The sequence below is a fragment of the Delphinus delphis genome, chromosome 14 (genome assembly GCF_949987515.2).
Source record: "Delphinus delphis chromosome 14, mDelDel1.2, whole genome shotgun sequence".
Taxonomy (NCBI): Eukaryota; Metazoa; Chordata; class Mammalia; order Artiodactyla; family Delphinidae; genus Delphinus; species Delphinus delphis.
In genome coordinates this window covers 53,238,867-53,265,770 of record NC_082696.1, presented here as the reverse complement: position 1 = coordinate 53,265,770, position 26,904 = coordinate 53,238,867, and the positions used below count along the sequence as shown (strand labels likewise).

Sequence of the window (26,904 nt, the reverse complement as noted above, 5' to 3'; positions counted from 1 at the left end):
AGATTTCTGGAGATATGAAAATATCTCAAATGAAATTGGACAGATCCAGAATTTAAAGAATTTATTTAAACTGCATCAAAGAAGCTTGGCCATGCTTTCTTATTATATAAACTTATAGCCATTTTAATAGACTTACATTTAATTGCACATTTCACTTGTAAAGCACATTTGAGCTCAAGGTAGTTGCTGATGATTTGGAAGAAGAAATGTTCGTGTTTGGAAGATGTTCCCCCACTGACAAACCCAGCAAATGTACAACTAGCATTTTGACTTTGAGTTTTCTTTCAGTTCAGACTGGGGGCATTTTACTTCTCTTAGAGTCACTTGGTAGCACCATGGTCAATATAGCATGAAAAACACAAGGACACTGATTTGGAGGAACTGGCTTGAGTTGAGGGTCACCATTCACTGTGATTCAACCTCTCTAATCTTTTTGAGCCTACTTTTAAAATTCTTTTCCATTATGGTTTATTACAGGATATTGAATATAGCTACCTGTGCTATACAGTAGGATCTTGTTGTTTATTTATTTATATATAATAGTTTGTATCTGCTAATCTCAAACTCCTAATTTATCTCTCCCTTACCCCCCTTCCCCTCTGGTAACCATAAGTTGTTTTCTATGTCTGTGAGTCTGTTTCTGTTTCATAAATAAGTTCATTGGTATCATATTTTAGATTACACATATAAGTGATACCATGTGGTGTTTTTCTTTCTGACTTACTTCACTTAGTATGATAATCTCTAGGTCCGTCTATGTTGCTGCAAATGGCATTATGTCATTCCTTATATGGCTGAGTAATATTCCATTGTGTAAATGTATATACCACATTTTCTTTATCCATTCTTCTGTTGATGGACATTTAGGTTGCTTCCATGTCTTGACTATTGTGAATAGTGCTGCTATGAACATTGGGATGCATGTATCTTTTCAAATTAGTTTTCTCCAGATATATACCCAGGAGTGGGATTACTGGATCATATGGCAACTCTTTTTAGTTTTTTAAGGAACCTCCCTACTGTTCTTAGTAGTGGCTGTACCAATTTACATTCCCACCAACAGTGTAGGAGGGTTCCCTTCTCTCCACACCCTCTCCAGCATTTATTATTTGTAGACTTTTTGATGATGGCCATTCTGATCAGTGTGAGGTGATACCTCATTGTGGTTTTGATTTGCATTTATCTAATAATTAGCAATGTTGAGTATCTTTTCATGTATCTTTTATTGGCCATCTGTATATCTTCTTCGGAGAAATGTCTGTTTTTTTGATTGTGTTGTTTGTTTTTTTGTTACTGAGTTGTATGAGCTGTTTGTATATTTTGGAAATTCCGCCCTTGTCGGTCACATCATTTGAAAATACTTTTCCCCATTCTGTAGGTTGTCTTTTTGTTTTGTTTATGATTTCCTTTGCTCTGCAAAAGCTTATAAGTTTGATTACAACCTCTCTAATCTTTATCCATAAAATGGAATTCTTCCAAGGAACAAAAGGATGAAATCACGTGTAGACACATGCTTTGTAAACTATAAAGTATTAAATATACGTAAGATATTGTTTTGTAATTATATAACTTGGGAGATAAGTTTAGATTGAGTAAGAGTGGTAATCTCAAGTTAGATGACTCATAAAACATCTGGTGTTAAATCAAGTGAAGCTAAAAATCCTACTGTAAAATTACATAGAAACAAATATTTTTGGAATCCTATAAATAAAATTTAATTACATTTATTGAGATCAGCAAAGCTTGAATTGAAAGGGAGTAAAGGGAAGAATTATAGTTCAAGACACAAATGATCTGTTCTAAGGGGGAAAAAACGTTCCCTGTCAGTCTTGAATAGCTAGCAGGTTTTAAAACTAGTCAAATTTAGCATAATAATAAAACTTCATTATGTTGAAACCGTGCTAATATTGTATGCAAATGTACAATCCAGCATGAAAATGACGGAAATACTCATAGTGAGATGACTAAGAGCTAAAGGAACTAATTTTCATTCTTGCCACATCTTTTCATTACTGTAAGATTTTTGATCTTGAAATAATACATAGTTTTATCAAATTAAACCTGTATTATAATAGATGCATATGATACTGATATTCGTGATTATGTATGTGTGAACTTTTAGTAGAATGAAGAAAAATAATGGAATTAGGCCCATTGATTTCTCAAATTTGTATAAAAACTTTTAGTCTTTTACTAAAAAATAATATTAATTTGGGAATACCATTTCTGAAGATTAATTTCTTCCATAACCGTATGCAACATAATGGAACGTGGAACCTAGTTTGAAAGTGCAATCCAATGCCACATATATATTTACGCCCTTGGTCAAACCAGGGGACTCAAGTACATAATGTTGTATAATATATTGCTCTTATAGTAGTACATACTCTCTGCCTAGTACTGTCTGTTTTTCTTATGGCTCTTGCCAGCTTAGTTGAGGGATTTCGCTTTGTAACTGCTCTGTCAAATCAGTTGTGTCCTGGTTCTGTGCAGTGTAACAGTATGACATCCAGAGCTTATTCAGATGAGCAGAGAGCAAATGAACTTGCTTCTGCTCCTCTGTTGAAGGGAAGAGAAATTTCTTTGACCTGTAAATGCTGAGAGCGTCGTACTATCCTTTACAGTAGATGAATCTCAGCACCGTGAGTTCCTAAGGGTGCAGAGTCCAGGGCGACTCACACTGGTCCCTTTTTATATTTGCACAAAGGTCAGATCAGGTTCAAAGGACTAGCTCCCCTCCACGTCCTGCCCCGAGGGGATAGGAAGCTTCCAAACATCCAGGTGAAATAAAGGTGTGTAAGAGGAGCCTGCAGCTTCTGGGAACTGGCCTTGGTGACTGGGGTAGGAGTGTTTATGGGTTCATTTTAAGACAAAGCCCCTCCCTTTCCTCCTCAGGCTACTTCTCAGCTCTTCACAAAGCAATCACCCCAATTCCTTCAAGTCATAGGGATCATTCTTGGCCAGCACCAGCTGCGTGGGCCTGCGACTTATACAGTCACAGAGAGTCCCAGGCTTACAAGAGCCCCACGCTTGGCATAAATGCTCTACTGTCTCGGTCTTGAAATTCTTCATACTCTGTGGACAAGGCGCTCCATTTATTTTTGCATATACAGATTTTGTATATGAAGCCGCAAAGCATTTTTAACACAAGGAAACAACTGGTTCCTCATCTTATTGCTCTCTTACCAGCGATAGATGAATCAAAGGAATTTAGGGCTGGAAACAATTAGGGTAAGATTAAATTGAGCCCCATTTTTAATAGAGATTCAATTTAAATGCACTGTGATATTGCACTGCTGGGGTACTCTTTCAGGATTATCAGTGCTTTCTTCTTTCCATCTGGGTTGATAAGAGTATTTTGAGATAGTAAAATGTGGTTTGCTAGACATTTCAAAGCAAACATACAGAGTAGATACATAGAGGTCACTGTAGGGTTTTTTATTTTTATTTTGTTAAGTGAGAAAAGCTGGGTGCAGCCAAGGTGTTGGATAGTAACCGAGCTGTTAATACCGAGGGACGGTGCCAGGCCTACACGACAGTGCGAAGATGGAGAGGTTTCACATCATCTCTTAGCTTCTCTTTATCCTGTTATGTTTGTACTCCTTCCTCCTCATCCTAAAAATGGTTTGATTTCTGGAAAACTTGTATTTATATTCTTCTCCTCCCTCTGCCACATGATTTGAGCCGAAAGTCTATAGCCCATTTCTGTCTGGCTTTGTTCTCAGTTGACTTTCATGGTTAGAAAGCTATCTGATAATTAAACCCTGCTGTGTTGTTAGCCGGTAGTAACTTAAGGTATGACTGCTACTTGGGGTACTCTGTGTTTTGATATCTCATACCACACACAGTCTTACAGATGCAAAGAAATGAATTTCTCCCAGAGTCATTGTGAAGCCACTGAAGCCATTAGGCCCCCATATTACCTCTTTGCCCTCTCTCCCGTGTGCTCATTCGGCTCTAATCCTGCCAGCCTCCCAGCCGCTCCTGCTTTTGCCTGAAGCCCGTGGGTGCTTTCTGAAGGCCTCCAGTGGCACCAGGCAGACAGCCGCCATGGTGTCTGCTCGTAAGTGCTGCCCATGAGGGCCATGTGTGGCTGCGAGACAGAAGAACCTCCTGACTATTCGTTTAGTTCATGCTGAGTTTGAATAGCTCAGTAGCTCATCCAGACTAATGATTCAGACCTTGTCACACTGTCCCTCTTACGGCAGATGCTAACATACCAAGTAATGGACTTTACATAACCCCACCCCTTCTTCCGCATCCTCCTTGCTGACTCTGCTTCCTAGGCCACTGAGAAAATAGAAGTAATTATGAGAGAACTTTCATAAGCTCCCGTCACATCTGTCATTTGCCAGCAACTACACTCCCATATACTCTGCCTTCTCTCCTTAACTAATGATTGTCTATTGACCTTGACTCATCTGCTCAAGGTCATCACTCCAGCAATTCACCCTTCCCTTCTGGATCATTCCCATCAGTATACAAATATGCTGGTATTTCTCTTATCTTAAAAAAAAAAAACCCCAGCAAAAACATCTTCTCTCTTGATCCCACTTCCTGCTCAGGCTACCAACCATATCTGTTTCCCTTCACATCAAAACTTGATAAACATGCTTACACTTGCTCTTCCAGCATCTTGCCTCACATTTCCCCTCAACCTCCTTCAGTCGAGTTTTTGTCCCCAGTCACTCCACTAAAACCTCTTCTGTCAAGTTCACCAGTGACCTCCATGCTGCTCAACCCAATGGTTTATTCTCAGACTCCCCGTCACCTGACTGTCGGCTACATTTGAAGCAGCTCATCGCTCGCTTCTTGAAACGCTTTCTTCCCTTGGCTTCCAGGACTGCACACTCGTGGTTTTTTTCCTACCTCACTAGCTGCTCTTTCTTGCACCCTCTGCTGACTCTTTCCCACCTCCCTGTCCTCTTAACAAGGGACTGTCCCAAGGAAAGGTCCTCGGGCCATTTTTTCTTTTCAATCTACATTCACTCCCTTGGCCATTTCAACTAGTCTCATATCACCTATAGGTGAAATACCCCCAAATCTTTATCTCCAGCCCAGACCTTTCTCTTGAACTCTAGACTCCTCCAACTATTTCCTTTACTTCAGAGTTGAATAAGCATCTCACACTGAACCCTGATCTCCCCTTCCAGGTCCACGCCTGTCCCCATCTCCCCCAGTCTATTCTCAGCAGACTAGCCAACGTGATTCTATTAAAACGTAGGGCAGATCACATCACTCTTCTATTTAAAACTCTCCAATGGCTTCTGGTCATTCTCAGAATAAAAGTCAAAGTTCTTGTCATGCTTATTAGGCCCCCATATTACCTCTTTGCCCTCTCTCCCGTGTGCTCATTCGGCTCTAATCATGCCAGCCTCCCAGCCGCTCCTGCTTTTGCCTAAAGACCTCATTTGCTCTCCTTTGGCCCAGATGGCTCTTTCCCCAAATAGCTGCATGGATCGTTCCTTTGCTTCTTTCAGGCCTTTGCTCAAACATTACCTTTCTCTCTCGGGCCTTCCTTGACCACTATTAAAATTGCAATGCCCCTTCCTAGCCACCTTCCCTGATTTAGCTTTCTCCATGGTACTCTCTCTTTCTACCTCTAGGTGTTTCTGATTTATTTTATTATCTGTCTCCCTCACCTCCAGAACGTGAGCTCTATGAGGGATAGGATTTCTGTTACCTGAAATATTCCCAGTGCCCAGGTCAGCACCTGGAGCCACAGTAGGTGCTCAGTATACACTTGTTAAATGTAGGATGCTATTATCTTTCTACCAAAGAACATGGCCTGCACGTGAGCTTCAGAAAACCAGTGTTTTCCAGGTAGGGATCAGATCTGTCTCTTTACAAAGCTGAAGGAATGGCTGGAAGGCAGACACCCATGCTTGCGGCGGCGTGCTTGCGGTGGGTGGAGCTTTCAGTAGGAGTCCCTCACTGTCTAACCAAACCACCCCCTCTTGCCCTTTCAGCCGAACATGGAAAATTGAGATGCTGTGCTACATTTTTACTATTTATTCACAAGTATTCTTTTTACTCAGTAATTAGTATGCAGCTTTATTTTTCATGAAATGCCTCTTTTAAAATATGTTATTGTAATGATTAGGACTATTACTGTAATCATTACTGTAATGATTAAGCGGATGAATTATTTGTAGCAATAAAATAGTCTTCCAGATTGGCATACTGTTACCTCTTGCATTTATTCTGCTTTCTAGTCATATTAAATAACTTCACATTTAAAATAAGTAATTGCTGCTCACCACAATAACACATGTTGCTTTCATCAGAGGTTGTAGCAAAAAGTGAATTCTGGAAACACTGGTGTGGACAGTAGCTACCCACTCTCCTGCTGAGAGTACTTACTGGCTGCTTCCTGAGAAGCAACACCTAACTAACTCAGTAGGGCAAGGCAGCAGATTTGAATAAGTCTGAGGACATATTTGAGAACGCAAAATTTCATTCTCCCAGTGCTGATGCAGAAAAGGACAAACTGCCCATAGTTACTCACCGCCCCCCCATATATTCCAATGAGAAATACAGAAAAAAAACTTGTAAAATTTCTTCACAATGCACACATTGAGATGAATGAAACAGCTGGCAGCGGCATCTCGCCTCTGAGTTGGATTTATAAAAATATTAGTGAGCTCAATTTTCTGTATTTTGCTATTTCATTCGGGGAGTGATGAAGAGAGTCTTTTATCATTATAAAACTGCAGGCTTCGGTGTCATTTATCACAATGTCGTCTGGAATTCTGCAAATGTTCTGTCAGGGTTGATCTGGACATTTCAGGACTTGACATTTGATAGAAGTTGGGTAACCGGATATCGTAATGGTATCTTTTTCCTATATATACCCTGTCATTCAAGGCATAGAGTTTATCTGCAATGTCACTGCCAATTAAAACTGAAAACAGGCGGGAGATGTAACGATGCTGAGCCAAGAGCAAGTATAATTTCTTTCTCCTCCAGGACACATATCGACAGTCAGTTTCTGCTGTGAGCGTTACCTAAACGAACATAAGACCACACATAATCAGAGATGAGGAAGCAAGAAACATCCTGCCATGTGGGTTTTTTTTGGCCCCAGATTTTAAATGAATTTCTTGTGCTGATTTTAACTTTAAAAAAGCCTACCAACCCACAATATATTGTTAAAATAGAAACTACAAAACTTATTACTATCTATGTAATTTATAACATGAATAATCACAATGTTGTGCCCATCTCCAGTTTATCTGTTTTCTAAGTTTGGGTATCTAGATTTTGCATTTCAGTGAAGTGAGAGTTACTTGATACTAAAACATAATAAAGTTGGCTAGTGTTAGAGAAATATTTCCAAGTCAATCCTGAAGACTGTAAACATTTAACCCTAATGCAGTTTCTGCAGTACCGAATAGAATTAACCTATTCTGCATATGTATATGAATTTGTATTACAAAGACACACACATGGATACACACACATGTATGTTACATGTATTAACCAGAGGAAGTATACCATAATAGACAGAACCTACTGAAAGGATTATCTTTCAAAACTACCAGATATGGCAGCAGAGTAGTGACAGTAAGTTTAGCATTTTGTTGCTAGAAAACAACTGAAATTCATCAGTATTTTGAATTTTAAAAGTCACTTATTTTGTAATAAGGGCAGATTTTTTGTTCTTGGTGTTTTTCTAAACTGTGACAGGTGGCAGTGTTTAGAGTCAAATATCAATTAATTATATTTGAATTCCCATATACTCAGTTAAGCAAAGAAAAATTTAAGAATATTTATCACAGACTCCTTTCTGTCATACGTAATACCCAATCTTCTCCTTGTTGCCGGACCTATAAAGTGACATTAATCAGCAAGACTCAAGCGGAACTGGGAAGACATGCGTGATACTAAGTACATTCCAAAGCTAAATATAAATCATTCCTATGTCATCTGCTGCTCTGTTTGCTCGTTTGCCTGTTTTTAAACAGGAAGAGGCAGTGTTCACAGTGTGGCCTAGTTATTCTTTACCTGAAAAATGCCTTCCTCTGTGGGTTTCAGTGAGTCCCATTCAGGAGAATCCAGGAACTGGAAGGGGAAGATGTAATGCAGAAATTCGCCATCAACTGTCACTCTGATCCTACAAAGGACATCAGTTATGAGGGAAGGAGAAAGAGAGCACTAAGTTGGGGACGAGGATACGGAACAGTATTTCCGATCTCTGATGTTTTTTATGACTTTTAAAATCTTTAAGGGCAAAATATTAAATTCATACATTACAATAAGTGACAAAAATCCCCTTTAAGATTTATGTACCGCTGTTCCTCCCATGGTTAGGATTCTGGAACAGTGGGTAAGATTCATCAGAAAATTCATCAAACTGTACATTGATGATATGTGCCCATTTCTGTGTATATAATATCTTTCAATTAAAAGTTTCAATGCACTCAGTCAGATTTTAAATTAAGCAGGAGAACACTGAAGAACATAAAGAAGTACCACTGGAAATACCTCTGTAAACTGAATAGTTAACCTTTTAAAAAACATGAATAATCACATTAGTATTTCTTCCTCCAAACTTTCTGTTTTCAAATTTTATATATAGTGCACGTCCCCTTCTAGCAAGTGGGCAATTGCTAGAATTTACTGAAAAAAATGATCATTATAAAATTTAAGTGTTCTTTATTATTTAGAAGAATGCCCTAGCAGAATCTGTTCAAAATACTTTGCATGCTAACATAAGTATTCTTTGAATTTAAGCTGGCATCATCCTCTTGACTCTCATGATTAGCTTGGAAACAAGTAGCACATCCAGACAAACTGATTCATACATTTGATTTCTGTGAAGAAATATTAAGACTCTAAATTATAACCTGCTTCAAGTAAATAATACCCTGTACTCTAAATGCCTCTGTCCATGACTTATGTGTCAAGGGCTTTCTCATGCCTCAGCATGCTAAATGCTGCCCAGGACTAGGCTGTGTTGAGATGGAAAATGCAGCAGAAAGAAACACAAGCTAGTAAGGAATAAAGAGGAAAGACATGCAAGCGTCAAGAGTACAAACCTTCCTGAAACAAGCAGGGAGAGTTTGTCAATGGAGGTTTTCCCCTGCATGGCATAACAGTGCTCCTTTTCCAAAGTAACCACTTCTGAGCTCATAGCAATAGTTCTGAAGTCAGGCAAAGAGGTCCCCAGAGGCTGGAAGAGGGAGCTGTACAACAGCTGAAATTCTCGCGCAAAGGTTATGCTGCGAACTTGATAGGCGATGTGAACGAACCGCATGAAGCAGATGACAAACAATATAAAATTCCAGGAAAATATGTCAGCTGCACAGACATCTACCCAAGCCCAGATAGCAGAACAGAGGAAACCCAACCCCAGCAAACTGAAGACGTAAAGGAGCCCGAAGAATCCACTGCCACCCATGAAACCTACTACAAATAAGATACTGGCAAGATGATAGATGGCTCCTTCGGCCTCTTGCTTCCAGATGGTGCAGACGGGGTGTTCATCTATTAGGTTCTTCCATAAACTTGAATTTCTTTCCATGGCTGTACTACCGTCTGGTTCACTTCTCAGTTGATGTTAAATGATATCGAAGCAAGTAATTAAGTCCTTTGCTTTTCCATCATCAGAGTTTTGCTCAGTCTTCACAAAACCAGAGAAAGCCCGGACACTGGAGTTGGGGTGATTAAGGGTTTGGTGTGTACGGATCTTGAAAAACTAAGAATCCCATGCTAGCATCCTTAAGTTCATCTGGGCTCCTGATTTAGAACTAGCCCAGAAATATTTTGTGGTTTCCTGTGTGAGAAAAAAACAGAAAGGATTCTAATTAAACAAGGAGAATGGAGAAGTGTATTCAGTGAGTCATCAGCATTCCTTATTCAAGTTGACATCCTATTTTCTATGAAGTTAAAATGTTTTCAGCACAAATACTGAAAGTGTTAAATTTCTAGGATATAAAAATGCATATTTCAGAGTTAGGCTTATTAATAATAATAAATTATTTACAGAAATTTTAGTATTTGTTACAATTAACTAACTGCCTATTTTTCAAGAAAGCTATTAAGCGCTATAATCAGCTGGTCCCTAGAAGAGTAATTCGGTATACCTCAGAATCTCTTGGGACAGTGACTAAATAAGCAGATTCATAGACTGTTTCTGGATATACTGAGTCAGAATCTCTGAGGGTGGAGCCTAAGTGTTGGTATTTTGAACAAGCTCCCCACATGATTTTGATGCATCGATCCATGGCCTTCCATGGCCCACCCTTTTAGAGATACTGTTTGACAATACGTTATTCATTCTTTATAGGTGAAGAATTCGAAGCTCAGAAAGGCCAAGTAATTTATCCAAGGCCACACAGTGGTTGGTGGCAGAGCAGAACTTCAGGACTTGAGCCTGTATGCTAAATCCAATCATGTGGTCTCCCATGAGAGATATTTTAAATCAGGCACTGTAAGGAGCCCTAATAAATCAATAAACATAAGAAACACACAATTAGGAGTCAGATTTTAAGGGCACATAGTAGACTGTGAAAATGTTTAATTAATTAGAGCTAAATTATTCGAGAAATAAAAATTCAGTTCTCCTTCACTGTATTAGAGGCTATTTCAGGTTAAGGGTTGCATCCATATAACTAAGTAAATAATAGTACAATTCCTGCTACTTACACATTTATTTACCAGATGGTCAAAAATGTTAGCGACTTGTTCCTCTGCACATATATTCTCTACCCTTTCAGCCATATGGTATAAATGCTAATATGTGATCTGACTCAGGAGAGATTTAACCATGATGACAGAGCTATAGGATATGTATCATTTATCACCAGGTTTCTTAACAATAAATGGTTTCAGTGTGAGGCATTCATTAGATTGACTTTTTTGAAACCAAAATAACATTCAAGAACCTTGAACTTGTGTGCTGTATTTAGTGTTTTTATCTTGAGATGGATTTTTCCAGAACACCTGTTAATAAAATATCAGATATCATAGATCTTGTCTCATAGAAAAAAAGTACACAAAGAGAGGTGAAAGTGACTTAGCTGAAGTGAAAAAAGGAATAGTGTTGCTACCAACAGAACTAGAAATGAAAATAAAGAAGCTGCTGCTGCTGAAGTTCCTGGTTTTTCATCTTGGACAGTGATTCTCTTCTCTGCAAGTAATGACATTAAGAACATCACCAGGGCTTCCCTGGTGGCGCAGTGGTTGAGAGTCCGCCTGCCGATGCAGGGGACACGGGTTCGTGCCCCGGTCCCACATGCCGCGGAGTGGCTGGGCCCGTGAGCCATGGCCACTGAGCCTGCGCGTCCGGAGCCTGTGCTCCGCAACGGGAGAAGCCACAAGTGTGAGAGGCCCGTGTACCGCAAAAAAAAAAAAAAAAAAAGGAACATCACCAGGTGAATCATGAAAAAAAGAAACAACACAGACCTATAACTTACAACCATATTGTTATTTCTACTCATGCTGCTTTCAAATACATTTTACACAGTCTGCATCCCTCTAATTATCACTCCACACATCTCTCTGTGAGAGATGAGATTCAAGGCAGACTGGCATGCTGAATATGTTTCATTTCTCCTCTTTAAACAAAACACAAAATTATATATTACTGCACATTCAAAACAAAGAAACGTTTTTAAAAAATACAATGAGTAGTGACAACTGTGAAATGCAGACTGCAAATGTCAGTCCCCCTGCTGTTTAACTTTTAAAACTTGGGTATTTGAAATTAATCAGTTCCTTAGGGTGCCAAGCACAGCCATGAAGCCAATATTAAAAAGCACTGCCAGTAGAGCTCTGAACTTGGGTTTGAACTTCCTGAAAAATTTATAATCCTCAACAAATTGTTAAAATGATGCTAACAGGGAGAGGCCACGTAAAATGTTTGTGGCAATTCAGAAGGGAGCTTATGGGAATCTTGTCCCCTTCAACTGTTGACTTGGGGGATATACTGGGCCACCTACATTCCTGGAGTGTGACCCATTATGATTATATGAGGAACTGTGTTTCCGGCCCTTCCCAGTCGGCTTCTGTTTCAATAAGCTGCTACCAAGCCATCTTCCTATCCTTGACACCGTCTCACTCAACAGGGAGTGCTGACTTGCCCTGATTAAATTACTCCACACCCAGCCTTTCTCTGCTTGGTGTGTTTTTATTCAGTCACCAAAACAGATGTACTTTATTAGAAGAGGAAGAACTGACAGGGGCAGGTGATGAGCCTGAGTGTTCCTCTGACATGTGCCAGCAGCACTATACGAATGCTGCACATGATTCATCAACCAGCTGGCTGCTTGAAAAGCCTGTAGGCCTTAAGTCATGTTTTTGGGTAAATAAATGCTGAAATGCCAAAGGAGCACAATGGATTTCTTAAGCACTAAAGTGGGTCTTCCCTGCAAAAGAAGTTAACACATGGGGCTACAAGTGACGGAGACAAAATAAAGGGCAAATAAACAAAATATTTCCAAGTTTACTCTTTACATTGTAAGACCCTGAGTTCTAGGGAATAAGGAAATGTAAAGGCAGGCACAAAGATGCTCAGTGAAATGTGATCTAAACCGGGTGGCAAACTGATGAAGATCAGCTCAGAAATGGCAGTTATCGGTTCAGAACGTGGACATTTATTACCTCGCGGCATCACACTTACGGCTGTGAGGGAGGCAGTGTCTCAGGCACCACGCTCAGCCTACAGATGAGCAAGGGGGGGCACCGGACAGGCTAGGTAACTTGCTTCAGGGAAAGGAGGCAGTAAGTCACAGGGTGGAAGTTCCAGTCCTCCACTCAGCTTCATGCCCTCTCCAGCAGGCAATGTGTCTTTCAAGGTTGTGAGTCTGATTTAATGTGTTGGGAGACCAGTGAGATATTCTGCCAGGACAGCTTGGCAGTAAAATAATAATCCTGACAGTGGATATTTGAGACCTGCTATATCTGCTTGTACTGCTCAATCCATAATGCTTAGAATACTGCCAGGGACACAGACATAGAAAGGCACTCATGAAGTAATCTGCTGTATTATTATTCAACATTGACTCACTTCCTCTTCTAGATTCCAGAATTCTTAAGGGGCAAAGACAAATGTTTTTGTACTTCTGACCCTTGGCACTCAGTGAATGTGGATTGAACACACTGGTATAGAGGTACAAGCCCACTCTGCCTTTTTCATCCCCACTGTCTATCCAATTCAACAGATGTTCTAACATCTTCTGTCACCTAAGGGAACAGAAGTGGAGGAGACCTTGACTGAGGGATTGGGACATCACTTATTTAAGATGTCTGGCACAACTCCAAATTCATAGGAGAATCCTTCTGTCTTTTTAGAACGTTCAGTTCCTTAAGAGCAGTTGAATTCCTGATCTGATTAAAACAACTCTGGTAGCATGTGGTATTGTGTTAGTTTGGGTTGCTAGGCAACGAAGAAGATCAAAATTCCATGAATATTCTACTCATTAATTGGAATCATATCCCAACTTTGGTGTGTGTTCCATATAGGAAATAATCATGAACTTAAAGCTAGTTTTTGCCCCCCAATATATATGATCATGCCCTAATCGCTGGAAGCTGTGAATGTAATCTTATTTGGAAAAAAGGTCTTTGTAGATATAACTAAGTTAAGGATCTCCGGATGAGAAGACCATCTTAGATTACTTGGATGGGCCAAATCCAATGGCAGTTGTTCTTATAAGAGACACACAGAGGATGCAGACAGAAGAGGAGGATAGAAGAGGAGGAAGCAATGTGACCACAGAGGCAGAGACTGGAGTGATGCAGCCATAAATCAAGGAATGCCGACAGCCACCAGACACTGGAAGAGGCAAGGAACAGAATCTCCCTTAGAGCTTCTGGAAGGAGTACACCTACCAATACCATGATTTCAGACTTCTGGCCTCCAGAACTACGAGAGAATAAATTTATGTTGTTTTGAAAAAAAAAAAAAAGCTAGTTTTCTCTGCCTTTTTTTTTTTTTTTTTTTTTTTGCAGTACGTGGGCCTCCCACTGCTGTGGCCTCTCCCATTGAGGAGCACAGCTCTGGACGTGCAGGCTCAGCAGCCATGGCTCACAGGCCCAGCCGCTCCGCGGCACGTGGGATCCTCCTGGACCGGGGCACGAACCCATGTCCCCTGCATCAGCAGGCAGACTCTCAACCACTGCGCCACCAGGGAAGCCCTCTCTGCTTATCTTTAAGGAGCTGCACTTATTCAGCAACTATGTGCCAGACATATTTGAAAAATTATCTCATTTAACCTGCACAACCCCATGAGGAAAGTACTATTATCTCCATCTCACAGATGAGAAAGAGAAGGCAGGTAAGCTGTTCAAGGTTACCACACTACTCATATTGGAAGTAAGATTCCATCCAGGTCTGCCTGACTCTGAAACTCACAGTTTAAACTGCATCATTCTGCTTCCACAGTACCAGGATTTAGAAAATGTAGGCCTCAGTTTCCTCCCTGCTATGTAGATGAACTCAGACATATTTATTCATCAGTAAAGCAGAGGTAATATCACCTATTCTGTCCGCTTTAAAGGGTGCTGGAAGATTCAGAGGAGAAAATCTTTATTAAAAATTCTTAGCAAATTTTTAAATAACATAGAAATGCTATTGCTGTATTTGTTGCTTGTATGTTATAGAGCTGAGCCATTTGGAGAATACAGTTTTCAAAAGTTTTCTTTCCCTCAGAGGATTACAGTTGAAGACGCACCATCCTTATACTGTAAATTCTAAATTTACTCATTTCTGCAGGAGTGATCTCTATCATTCTCACCTATCTTGTGTCCTGGCCACCTACTGCTGGCAGGTATAGACCCAGAACCAACCCATCATTAAGTCTTCACTTTCCAGTGGCCAAGAAGCCAGTCTCTGGAAGCCAACAACAATCTTGTTCCTTAGATTAGTGTTTAGTGCTTCCCAGCAGGTGTGCCCAGATCACTTCCATCAGAATTGCCTGGCCACAGCCAACATCATCTTCAATGGTGAAAAACTGAAACCATTTCCACTAAGATCAGGAACAAGACAAGGTTGCCTACTCTTACCACTATTATTCAACATAGTTTTGGAAGTTTTAGCCACAGCAATCAGAGAAGAAAAAGAAATGAATCCAAATCGGAAAAGAAGAAGTACAGCTGTCACTGTTTGCAGATGACATGATACTATACATAGAGAATCCTAAAGATGCTACCAGAAAACTACTAGAGCTAATCAATGAATTTGGTAAAGTAGCAGGATACAAAATTAATGCACAGAAATCTCTTGCATTCCTATGCACTAATGATGAAAAATCTGAAAGTGAAATTAAGAAAACACTCCCATTTACCACTACAACAAAAAGAATAACTACCTAGGAATAAACCTACCTAAGGAGACAAAAGACCTGTATGCAGAAAATTATAAGACACTGATGAAAGAAATCAAAGATGATACAAGTAGATGGAGAGATATACCATGTTCTTGGATTGGAAGAATCAACATTGTGAAAATGACTATACTACCCAAAGCAATCTACAGATTCAACACAATCCCTATCAAACTACCACTGGCATTTTTAACAGAACTAGAACAAAAAATTTCACAATTTGTATGGAAACACAGAAGACCCCGAATAGCCAAAGCAATCTTGAGAAAGAAAAACGGAGCTGGAGGAATCAGGCTCCCTGACTTCAGACTATACTACAAAGCTACAGTAATCAAGACAGTATGGTACTGGCACAAAAACAGAAAAGATGGATCAATGGAACAGGATAGAAAGCCCAGAGATAAACCCACACCCATATGGTCACCTTATCTTTGATAAAGAAGGCAAGAATTTACAATGGAGAAAAGACAGCCTCTTCAATAAGTGGTGCTGGGAAAACTGGACAGCTACATGTAAAAGAATGAAATTAGAACACTCCCTAACAACATACACAAAAATAAACTCAAAATGGATTAAAGACCTAAATGTAAGGCCAGACAATATCAAACTCTTAGAGGAAAACATCGGAAGAACGCTCTATGACATAAATCACAGCAAGATCCTTTTTGACCCACCTCCTAGAGAAATGGAAATAAAAACAAAAATAAATAAATGGGACCTAATGAAACTTCAAACCTTTTGCACATCAAAGGAAACCATAAACAAGACGAAAAGACAACCCTCAGAATGGGAGAAAATATTTGCAAATGAAGCAACTAACAAAGGATTAATCTCCAAAATTTACAAGCAGCTCATGCAGCTCAATATCTAAAAAACAAACAACCCAATCCAAAAATGGGCAGAAGACCCAAATAGACATTTCTCCAAAGAAGATATACAGATTGCCAACAAACACATGAAAGAATGCTCAACATCATTAATCATTAGAGAAATGCAAATCAAAACTACAATGTGATATCATCTCACACTGGTCAGAATGGCCATCATCAAAAAATCTACAAACAATAAATGCTGGAGAGGGTGTGGAGAAAAGGGAACTCTCATACACTGTTGATGGGAATGTAAATTGATACAGTCACTATGGAGAACATTATGGAGGTTCCTTAAAAAACTAAAAATAGAATTACCATATGACCCAGCAATCCCACTACTGGGCATATACCCTGAGAAAACCATAATTCAAAAAGAGACAATAGCCAGGACATGGAAGCTACCTAAGTGTCCATCAACAGATGAATGGATAAAGAAGATGTGGCATATATATATACAATGGAATATTACTCAGCCATATAAAGAAAAGAAATTGAGTTATTTGTAGTGAGGTGGATGGACCTAGAGTCTGTCATACAGAGTGAAGTAAGTCAGAAAGAGAAAAACAAATACCGTATGCTAACACATATATATGGAATCTAAAAAAAAAAAAAAAGGTCATGAATAACCTAGGGGCAGGACAGGAATAAAGACGCAGACCCAGTAGAGAATGGACTTGAGGACATGGGGAAGGGGAAGGGTAATCTGGGACGACGTGAGAGAGTGGCATGACATATATACACTACCAAATGTAAAATAGATAGCTAGTGGGAAGCAGCCGCATAGCACAGGGAGATCAGCTCCGTGCTTTGTGACCACCTGGAGGGGTGGGATAGGGAGGGTGGGAGGGAGACGCAAGAGGGAAGAGATATGGGGTTATATGTATATGTATAGCTGACTCACTTTGTTATACAGCAGAAACTCACACCATTGTAAAGCAATTATGCTCCAATAAAAACGTTAAAAAAATTAAAAAAAAACTTTATAATCTTAAAAAAAAGAATCACCTCGGTGGCTTGTTAAAATGCTCCTTCCCTGGCCCCACCCCAGAACTACTGAGCCAGGAAGGGACCCAGAAAGATGCATTTCTGATAGGCTCCCAGTTGATTCTTATGCACACTACAGTTTGAGAGCCATTATTTTATCTTGTTCCTGAAGGATCTTTGAATTATCCTTGCTTGCAGAGCCTCAGCTGTGTCCATTCCTGGCTGACCACTGGCTGTCCTCCCATGCTGGTTACTCCATGTAATGTTCCCTGATCCCTAGTTGTCTGTCCATGGCTGTAGTGCTGGTGTCCGTGCACCATTCTGCTATCTAGTCTGTCCAGTTGGCATTACAACTTAAGAGAAGAGTCCTAGTCTTAGCTGTGCCCCTAAACAGCATGTGATTTTAAGCTTCCCAGACCTGTTTCCTCACTGATAAAATGAAAGAGTTGGACAAATAATGTACGGTTCCTTTTAGCTCTAAAATAACACAACTCTCCATGATAGGAAATAGAACATTATTCCTAGCATAGGTCAACATGTAGAGCTGAGGGGCAGAACTGAATTATGACTGCAGATCTTAATACCAGGTTCATGACTGGGGCCCAACTCTAGAGATTGTTTAATTATTTAAGAACTGTGGTAGGGCCCAGGCACTGGAATTTTTTCACAAATTTCCCAGGGATTTTGTTATGCAACCAGGGTTACAAACTTTTAGGGGGATAGGGTTGAGAGACACCAGAACATTCTGTAGAGTAAAGGGTCTGAATTTTAATCCTTATTATTATTTTTTAAAAATTTATTTTATTTATGGCTGCGTTGGGTCTTTGTTGCTGCGCACAGGCTTTCTCTAGTTGCGGTGAGCAAGGGCCACTCTTCGTCGCGGTGCACCGGCTTCTCATTGCAGTGGCTTCTTCTGTTGCGGAGCACGGGCTCCAGAGCGCAGGCTTAGTAGTCATGGCACACGGGCTTAGTTGCTCTGCGGCATGTGGGATCTTCCCAGACTAGGGCTTGAACCCGTGTCCCCTGCATTGGGAGGCAGATTCTTAACCACTGAGCCACCAGGGAAGCCCTAATGCTTATTTTTAAAGGGCTGGAAAGGCCCATTTTCTCCTGTGTGTCTTCATTTCCATGCTTTGCTCAGGTCAGGGGGCATTTTTCTTCCTCACCAGTCATCTCCAAGGGGGCTCAAGGTTGCCTTTCCTTAACATGGTGGCTGAAGTGCACCTTCTAGGTTCTGAGTTTTTATGGCCTTTATTATCGGTCTGCACGGCTTCCACTATATATTATATTACCCATTATATATATTTTCCTTTTTAAAGTGTCATAATTTGCTTATTCTCTCAGTTGGGGTATATATTTTAAGTAGTTTTTATATAGCAATGATAACAATGCTCAGGGAGAAAAGCAGTGTGTAGAATATAGTTTTGGAACAAGCAGGTTAATAAGCCAGGAAGTCCAAGTGAGATGTGATCAATACCTGAATCAATGGCTTAGGTGTTGGATTAAGAAGAAAGGAAAGCATATATTAGACCATGAGGAAGAAATGAAAGGAAGATGTGTCTCTACTGAGACAGAGGAACAGAAAAGGGATGAAGATGCTTTCATCTTCCTTTCATCCCTTTCTTTCCCGAAGCTCGGAAAGAAATCAGAGGAAAGGGGGACTCATTTTGAGTCATGGTTAACCTGATGCACTTGGTCTAGCAACAGAGTTCACAACAGAAGATAAGGGGCAGGATGGAGGGGTATGTAACAGTTGTCTTGTAATAACACAGGACAATCCTGAGTAAGGACTGGAGCTGGCAAGACTATCTAGAAAGTTGAGTACAAAGAGAAATGAGAGTTGAAATTAAATGCCCATGATCAGAGGCCTTAGAATTCTAGGGGTGTGCTGGCTATTGCAGGAGCCAGGAGCCACATGTGGCTGTTGAGCCCCTGAAATATGGCTGGTCTGAAGTAAGACGTGCTGTGCACAAGGGATTGCGAAGACTTAGTACAAAGATAAGGAATAAGTCGTGAATACTTTTTATATTGGTTACATGTTGAAATGATAATGTTTTGGAAATACTGGATTAAATAAAACATGTTATTAAAGCTAATTTCACCCATTTCTTCTTAGTTTTTAATGTTGCTACTAGAAAATTTTAAATTACATATGTGGCTTGCATTATATTTCTCTTGGACAGTGCTGGTCTAGAGCCTCTCAAGCAATAAGAGAGAGGAAATGAAAAGACTTGACATGATGCTGTGCAAACAGTGCATATGTATAGCATATAAATGTATAAATATGGAAGAATTATCTAAGATTAAGAGCAAAGAGTTGATATCAGTGTAAATGATATTGGCTACAATATTCATATGCTACAGTCAGATGTTATCCAAGGCATAGATGTGTCACCATCTGGTTTCTGCCTAAAAAGATGGCCAGCTCCACTACAGCTCTTGGCCTCTTTATCCTACCAAGGAAGGCACTACTTTTTCCTTTTCCCTTAGGAGAATTCTACTTTTCTAAGCAATTATATTACATGGTCTTGTTTTATCATTTCATCTTCTGATGATACCTCATGGTATACACTGTAAATCTCAGACAGACAGTCTTATAAATTTTATGCTGGAGATTGGATTGTGGCCTTCTGGATTCCAGAAGGTCCACACCAGCCTTTATTTGCACATCATGCCTAAGTCTCTTCATGTACCACTAGGCTTCTAGGCTGGAGTATGCCTTTGACTTTCATACCATGCCCACAGGCTACGAAGGGCTTCTCTGATTCTCTTGTCTCAGCTAAAGTCACACTTGATTATCTTCAGCCATGCTTGCTTTCTCACTTTATCATGTACGGTGGTAGGGAGAATTCTAAGATTCCTGCCCTGCTTGTGTGCACGCCCTATAATCCCCTTCCCTTGAGTCTGGGCAGAACCTGTGAATGGCATGGGACAGATGCTCCCTTGATTAGTTAACATTATATGGCCAATGGTGCTGGAGTAGTCACCACTGCGATTATGTTAAGTTATATAACACTCCACTGTAGGACTTGAGAGGGATTGGAAATTAGACAAACATATTCTTACTGGCCTAGAATAAAGCAGACACCATGCTATGACATGCCTATGGGGGCCACAAGGCAAGGAACTGCAGGCAGTATCTGTGAGCTGAAAGAAGTACCCAACCAACAGATACCAGGATAATCAGTCCTACAACCACAAGGAGCTGAATTCTGCCAGCACCCTAAAAAACTTGGAAAAGGACCCTGGACTCCAAATGAGGGGTGCAGTGTGGCTGACACCTGGATTGCAAGCTTGTGAGGCCCTGAGCTGAGGATCCAGTTTAGCTGTGCCTGGACTTCTGACTCATAAAAACTGTGAGATAATAAATTTATGTTGTTTTAAGCCACTAAGTTTGTGGTAATTTGTTACAAAGCAATAGAAAATGAATACACACACAGTATACACCAATACTAACTATACATGAGGCTTTCCATTAATCTAATAATCTACATTCTATGACAGACTTGGAATATAGGTCTGTGGAGCAGAAGACACTCAATCCTTGCTAGATTTAAATTAGGAAAATCAGGTGGTAACAGGTCTTCAGTCATATCTGGAAAACAAGAGGGTAGCAACGAAGACCCAACGCAGCCAAAAAAAAGAGAAAAAAAAGAAATTACAATTTTTGGAGCAACAGAAGGATAGGTTGAGTCCTATGTTGAATCATGCAGTGCCCTATAATTCTTAATTTGAAGACACAGCAGTAAACCTCTCCTTCTCAAGCTCATCATTTGATTGCTTTAAACAAACAACCCCCATACTCTGCTTCAAGTTCTTCTGACTTTCCATGTCCTGGAAATGGTTAAAGGCATAAGCAGGAAGCCATTCACCTTTGATCACCTGTTATCATGTCAAGCAGTAAGTTCACCTAAGATTCCTGATGAAAGATGCAAGAGAAGCTGGAATCACGAATGCATTAACAGTTTTTTCTTGATATGAATCCAAGGTAGACACCTTCACTTACCTCTCCTCCAAGTGTCCTATATGCAACAAATGAACTCACTTTTTCTATGTTTATTTACTTCAGGTTCTCATTTTCCTTCCTGGCAAACACACCTATTAAGTTCATGTGTGCTAGCTAATTGGCTATAATCTTTCCTTTGTCATTTTTTCGGGCTTAATGAGCACGTGGATCACACACCAGAGTCAACGATGTTTGAAACCACCAAACCAGCCACTACTGGTGCTAACAGGAGCACTTCTGCAGGGAATGACCATTTCAAGTGTTCGTATATAGACAGGAGCTTTCTCTTTGGCTGTGAGAAAGATTGTTCACTGGTCCTCCATCCACGTGCTGAACGATCTTTCCATTTCTTTGATTTCTTTCAGCCTCGTTGTTATTGACTTTGTAGTACTTGAGCTTATTCCAGCCATAGATGTTTCTTTTTTGTGCATTTCCTGTCATGATCTGCAATGTGGATTATTCCCTTATTCCTGCTGCTCAGGAAATACTACATATTCTCTTGATTCTTTCAAAATATTTGATTATCTCAAGCTTCTCTTCAATATTGAAGCTTTCCTTTTGCATGCACTATTTTTCTTTTTTGAATCAAGATGCTTAAACATTCTTGGGATGTTGAATGAGTGTGTTTTTATGTAGAAAAATTCCTAAGTGCAAAAGAATAGCAAAACACAATCTTGCAGGATACCACATGTTGAACCAAGGTAGCTGGTAGACGTTGAGGTCTCTGTGTGTTGGCATTTTGTGTATTCCTACAGGGCTCAGTTAGCTGGTTGCAGTTTACTGTGTTCACCTGGTGTTTCTGGCTGAGTAAATCATGTATAAGCAAGTGCAAAATTTGTGTTATGCTTAAATTGTTCCCTAATATTTCAATTGCATTGGAATGACGCTGGTTTTCAAAACAAGCATTATAGCATAATTGACTGCATCATCAACTTTCAAATGGCCAGGAAAATATTACTAATTAACATACGCAGTAATTCAATAAATTCCTGCCCTCATGGGGCTTGCATTTTAGTGAATTTCAAATGTTGACATAATTAAAACCCAGCTTCAAATTATGAGATCTAAAATAATCTAAAAGTACGTCTTATATGCAAAAAACTTAGGCTACTTAAAACTCATTTAAAGTCAGTTGTTGCATATTGAATTTTAAAATAAATGCTACATTTTAAAAGACAGTCTAAAGTCTTGAAAACCAAAATGCAAACAAACTTGTTTTTTAGAACTTCCATCAAACACCAAAAGCAAACAGACAAATAAACCCCCAAACATTATGTGTCATTGGAGTACCACATTACACAGTAATGTGTCTGTATCCTTCTGGTTGTATAAATGCAAAAACGACATATGGAATGATCTTCACTTAATCTTAAGGGTGGTTATTCTTGTATGGTGGGACACTGCTTTTTTCTTTGCACATATCTGTATTGTTTGCTTACTTTATTTTTTATTTATTTATTTTTTTGGCTGTGTTGGGTCTTCATTGCTGCGCAAGGGCTTTCTCTAGTTGTGGCGAACAGCAGGGCCTATTCTTCCTTGCAGTGCATGGGCTTCTCATTGCGGTGGCTTCTCTCGTTGCAGAGCACGGGCTCTAGGTGTGCAGGCTTCAGTAGTTGTGGCACGTGGTCCCTAGAGTGCACGGGCTTCAGTAGTTTGGCACTCAGGCTCTAGGGCACAGGGCTTCAGTAGTTGTAGCACGTGGGCTCAGTAGTTGTGGCTTGTGGGCTCTAGAATGCAGGCTCAGTAGTTGTGGTGCATGGGCTTAGTTGCTTCGCAGCATGTGGGATCTTCCTGGACCAGGGATCGAACCCATGTCCCCTGCGCTGGCAGGTGGATTCTTAACCACTGCACCACCCACCAGAGAAGTACCTGCTTCCTTTATAATACTCTTACAAAACCAAAAGGTGGTTTTATATTAATTTGAGAATTTTTAAATACAAAAATTTCAGAGAATAAAAATCCATGAATCCAACAACCAGAATTAACAAATATCGTGATATTTTTGAATCCTTTTAAAATAAAAAAATTTTTCACAAAAAATTGAAGATCACCACGGATTGCTCTCCAGTATCATTCCCCACCCATCCATTCACTCTATATAATTGTATTTTTCTTTCCTGTCCATATAGAATAATTTTAAAAATTCCAATTAAAAATGAAATGCTAGATTAGAAATATATCTTATAAGGTGGGGTTTTGTTCAGATTCACTCTTAAATTTTTGTTTTGATGAATAATTTTAAACATATTCCAAAACAGAGAAAATAATATATAATGAATCCCTATATACCCATTACCAAGATTCAACAATTGTCAAGATTTTGCCACATGGAGTTTCTGAAATCAAAAACAAAAAATTGTGACCTACTGTTCAACCTACAGTTTGTTCAGTCAATAAACAAACACCTACTCAGGAAGACAGGGAGAACTAAGATGAGCTGTGCTCTTATTATGTGCCAGACACTGGCTCTTGCCTATGCTGACCCACTTAGGAGTCACAACAACTCTGCAACCCAAATAGTATTATCAGCATTGTTCAGAATGGAAAATGAGTCTCAGAGAGATGAAAGTTCTTCTATAGGCTCAGCTGCTATAGACCATTTTCTAGACCATAAATCCCTCCTCCCCCGCCAATTTCAGAGTGTGTGTGTGACAGTCACTAGAGGTTATTCTGCTGAAAAGCACAAAATGAGAAGATCTCACTTTGGGTCTGTATGAATTGATCCCTGAATTCTCTGGGCTGGAGGAGGATCCAGCATTGTTACAGGAACTTTAAGTCAGCAACTTTTGGTTATTTATTTAATTTATAAAATAACCGGTTGTAAATTTCACTTTAAGACATTTTTGTCTAACTACTTAGATAAAAGAGAGAAATATTTTCCCCTTTCCTTTAAAAAAAAAATCACATTAATGACTCAATATACTCTTGTAAATTCTTACTTATTCTCTATAGCTTATAATCCCAGCTGACCAACACCCATAATTACAAAAAAAAGATTTCAATCGCAATTTGCAGGCTTGCAAATCTATCCTGGATATTTTCCAAAGCTGTTTCAAAACTTCTTGCCTGTCATGTCGCTATGTGTTGTTATGCTCACACACTACAGCAAATGCTTCATAACCATTCTTGATCTTTCCTGGGGACTGTTTCAAAATAAGCAGACGTGAATGCTCCAGTGTGTCAACGCTATTAGTCAGTCTTGTGATAAGAAGCATGGGATTTGGGCTTCCCATGACACATTTTTATTTAATAACATAGAATATCACCATTTAGAAACCCAGGATGCACAATGATTCAGCTATTCTGAGAGACTGATGAGATTAAAGAAACTCAATTATCAAATGTCTCCCAGTTTATATGTATAAAATTTTAGGACAGATAACATCTTACTCTAGATTTCACTTAATATTTGTATCCCAAACTCTTCAAAAGACAAACCCAGTCTCCCAGAGAAGGAAAGAGGCTTAAAGATCATCTGGGATCAGCCAGACCTCTTTATTTTGCAAATGTGGAAGGAGATCCAATTTTTGTTTTGTTTATATTTTGTTTCAAGTAGTTCTTATTTGGTTTTCTCTTGCCATAAAGAACAATGCCAAGTTCCTGTACTGTCACACCAGGGATATGTTCATGCAACAGTCCTTGGTATTAAAAATAACAGAAAAGAAAATAGCCACTAAACTTTAGTATGAACAGAGAGCAATAATTTTTTTAAGGCTGCCATAAAACTCAATTGCAGTGTGCAAGCTTGCAAATTGAAAATACCTAACCACAAAAGTTGGAGTGAAACGTCAGGAAGGAAGGCTGTCATATTCTAGAAGTTTAGAAAATCAAATTCGGTTATGTAGAAAAGTGGGTTTCTAATTCTACCTTTCCATTTATTTACATATAGAACTTTTTGCAAAATATCTCCTGACTAAAACAATTTTTTTTTTTTTGGCCATAGTCCTATTACTGTATTTGATTCTGTGCCTTTAATCTTTTCTTAAAATACAGACCCTCAAAATGTATCATACCTCTGTAACCGACCTTGGTGAGGAGGTAATTTAGTGGTTTTCAAACGTCTTTTTCTTTCCTTCCTTCCCTTTTTTTTTCAGGGGCATTCCCCAAATAGAGTAAACAGGTCAGCGTGACCTTGGATGAGGTAGCTTTCTCGGTCCCCAACTCAGCGTGAAACCCTGCCCCTAGTCAGACCCTTTGCAGAAGGAAACTTCCCGCCGCTGCCCGACTTCCCCAAGGCCAACCTAAAGATATCAGGGCCCCCAGAAGCAGCTTTTCTCCCTCGAAAATCCGGCCTTTTGGGGGGACTCCAAGGTGCCCGGGGCAAGAGTGGGACCAACAGCAGAGGTGGGAGGAAGATTCACCTCTATGCGAGGACGACCCGAGCGCCCAGGGCCCGCGCGCCGACCCGCAGCAGCGATCCCCCCACGACCGCCAAGCTCGAGCGGCGCCCCGCGGACCCGGGGCTAGCCGCTGGCTCGAGCGGGGCTGGAGCCCGGCGGCGGAGCGGCGCGCGCAGTAGCACCGGCGGCGAAGCACCGGCGCTGCCGGGGGTCTGCGGCAAGCGGCCCCCACCCGGGGGCGGGGCCAGTACAGAGGCCTCGCCCGGCGAGCGGCCCCGGCGTTGCCAGGTGTGAGGGTGCGGACGGCGGCGGGAGAGAGGCAGCCGAGGCGCCCGGCTCCCTCCTTACCTGGCCTTCCCCGGCCCCGCGCTGAGCTCCGGCCTCGCGCCCGGAGAAGTTTCCCAGCCGAGCGCGCCGGGCCCTGGCAGCCGGCGCGAAGCCCCCGGCGCCCGGCTCGCGCTCTCCTGGCCGACCCCGGGCAGGCGCCCGCATCCGTGCCCGGGCGCTCGGTGACCGCAGCCCGGCTCCGGAGCGGCGCGGCGGTGCAGGCGGGGGCTGGGCACAGGCGCGCGCCCCAGGGGCGGCGGGGGTGGCGGCGGCCGCGGGCGCGCGGGGCCCGGGCAGCCACAGCCCTCTGGGAGTCGCCGGACTGCTGATCAACTTAGCGATCGCGGCGGACCAAAGTTTGCGAAGATGGGTTTCCCGAAGTGAACACCAATCACAGTTATAAAATGAACCTTGTATTATTCGCTGTTATCCTAGGCAGTGAGACATGGGGTTGACTCCTGGGATGGAAAGCAGCTGTACGTCTGCCCTCTCGCTACCTCACACCCAACCCCACCTCCCCGCACTGTAAACAAAAAGAGGTGAAATTACCTGAGAGGGGATGGGAATATCTGGGTGTATAGGACAGAGAACGTTTAATATCTTGATTCAAATCAATGAACGTCTGAATAAAGCAAATGTATAAAGAGCATGGATGATCACAGAAGGAAAAAAAATTAAATACAGATGATAAAAAAGTTCAAATCAGTGATGAGCCAGTGCATGCAACTTAAGGCAAAAATCAAATGCATATTTTCCTCTTATGAAGTTAGTGAAGTTTTCTTTGGTTTTGGTGGTCAAACCCTGTGGTGGTTGGTGAGGGAACAGTGAAATACAACTTACTCGAGGGTTTCCATCTCCTCCCCTCTCTCCGCACCCTCATTCGTGTTATATAACTGTGTTGGTGACAGTGATTCCAGGAACAAAATATTTACTGAGTAATCAGTGTCTCTTTTGGTCCCCAGAATAACAGTTAAAGTAATATAAATGGTAAAATTAACCTCCTTTAATTGTTACTGGGACTGAGGGCCAAAAATTAACCATATTCC

General features: G+C 40.7%; 1 protein-coding gene across 1 annotated transcript; it reads right to left on the bottom strand.

The window, feature by feature from the left end:
* Positions 1-5,643: 5,643 nt before the first annotated feature.
* POPDC3 (popeye domain cAMP effector 3) lies at positions 5,644-26,095 on the bottom strand. Its single transcript, XM_060030174.1, has 4 exons — positions 25,880-26,095; positions 9,042-9,778; positions 8,008-8,116; positions 5,644-7,007 (listed from the first exon to the last, which is right to left on the bottom strand). The coding sequence occupies exons 2-4, from the start codon at positions 9,524-9,526 to the stop codon at positions 6,726-6,728; spliced, it is 876 nt and encodes a 291-aa protein (XP_059886157.1). The 5' UTR covers positions 9,527-9,778; positions 25,880-26,095; the 3' UTR covers positions 5,644-6,725.
* Positions 26,096-26,904: the final 809 nt, after the last annotated feature.

What these genes read in the sequence shown, in the direction of transcription:
- POPDC3 (XM_060030174.1), bottom strand. Translation starts at nt 9,526, where the DNA reads ATGGAAAGAAATTCAAGTTTATGGAAGAACCTAATAGATGAACACCCC. An exon ending in TCCCTGCTTGTTTCAGGAAG is followed by an intron (nt 8,117 to 9,041) that starts GTTTGTACTCTT and finishes TGTCCTTTGTAG; the next exon opens with GATCAGAGTGACAGTTGATG. An exon ending in CAGAGGAAGGCATTTTTCAG is followed by an intron (nt 7,008 to 8,007) that starts GTAAAGAATAAC and finishes ATGTTCGTTTAG; the next exon opens with GTAACGCTCACAGCAGAAAC.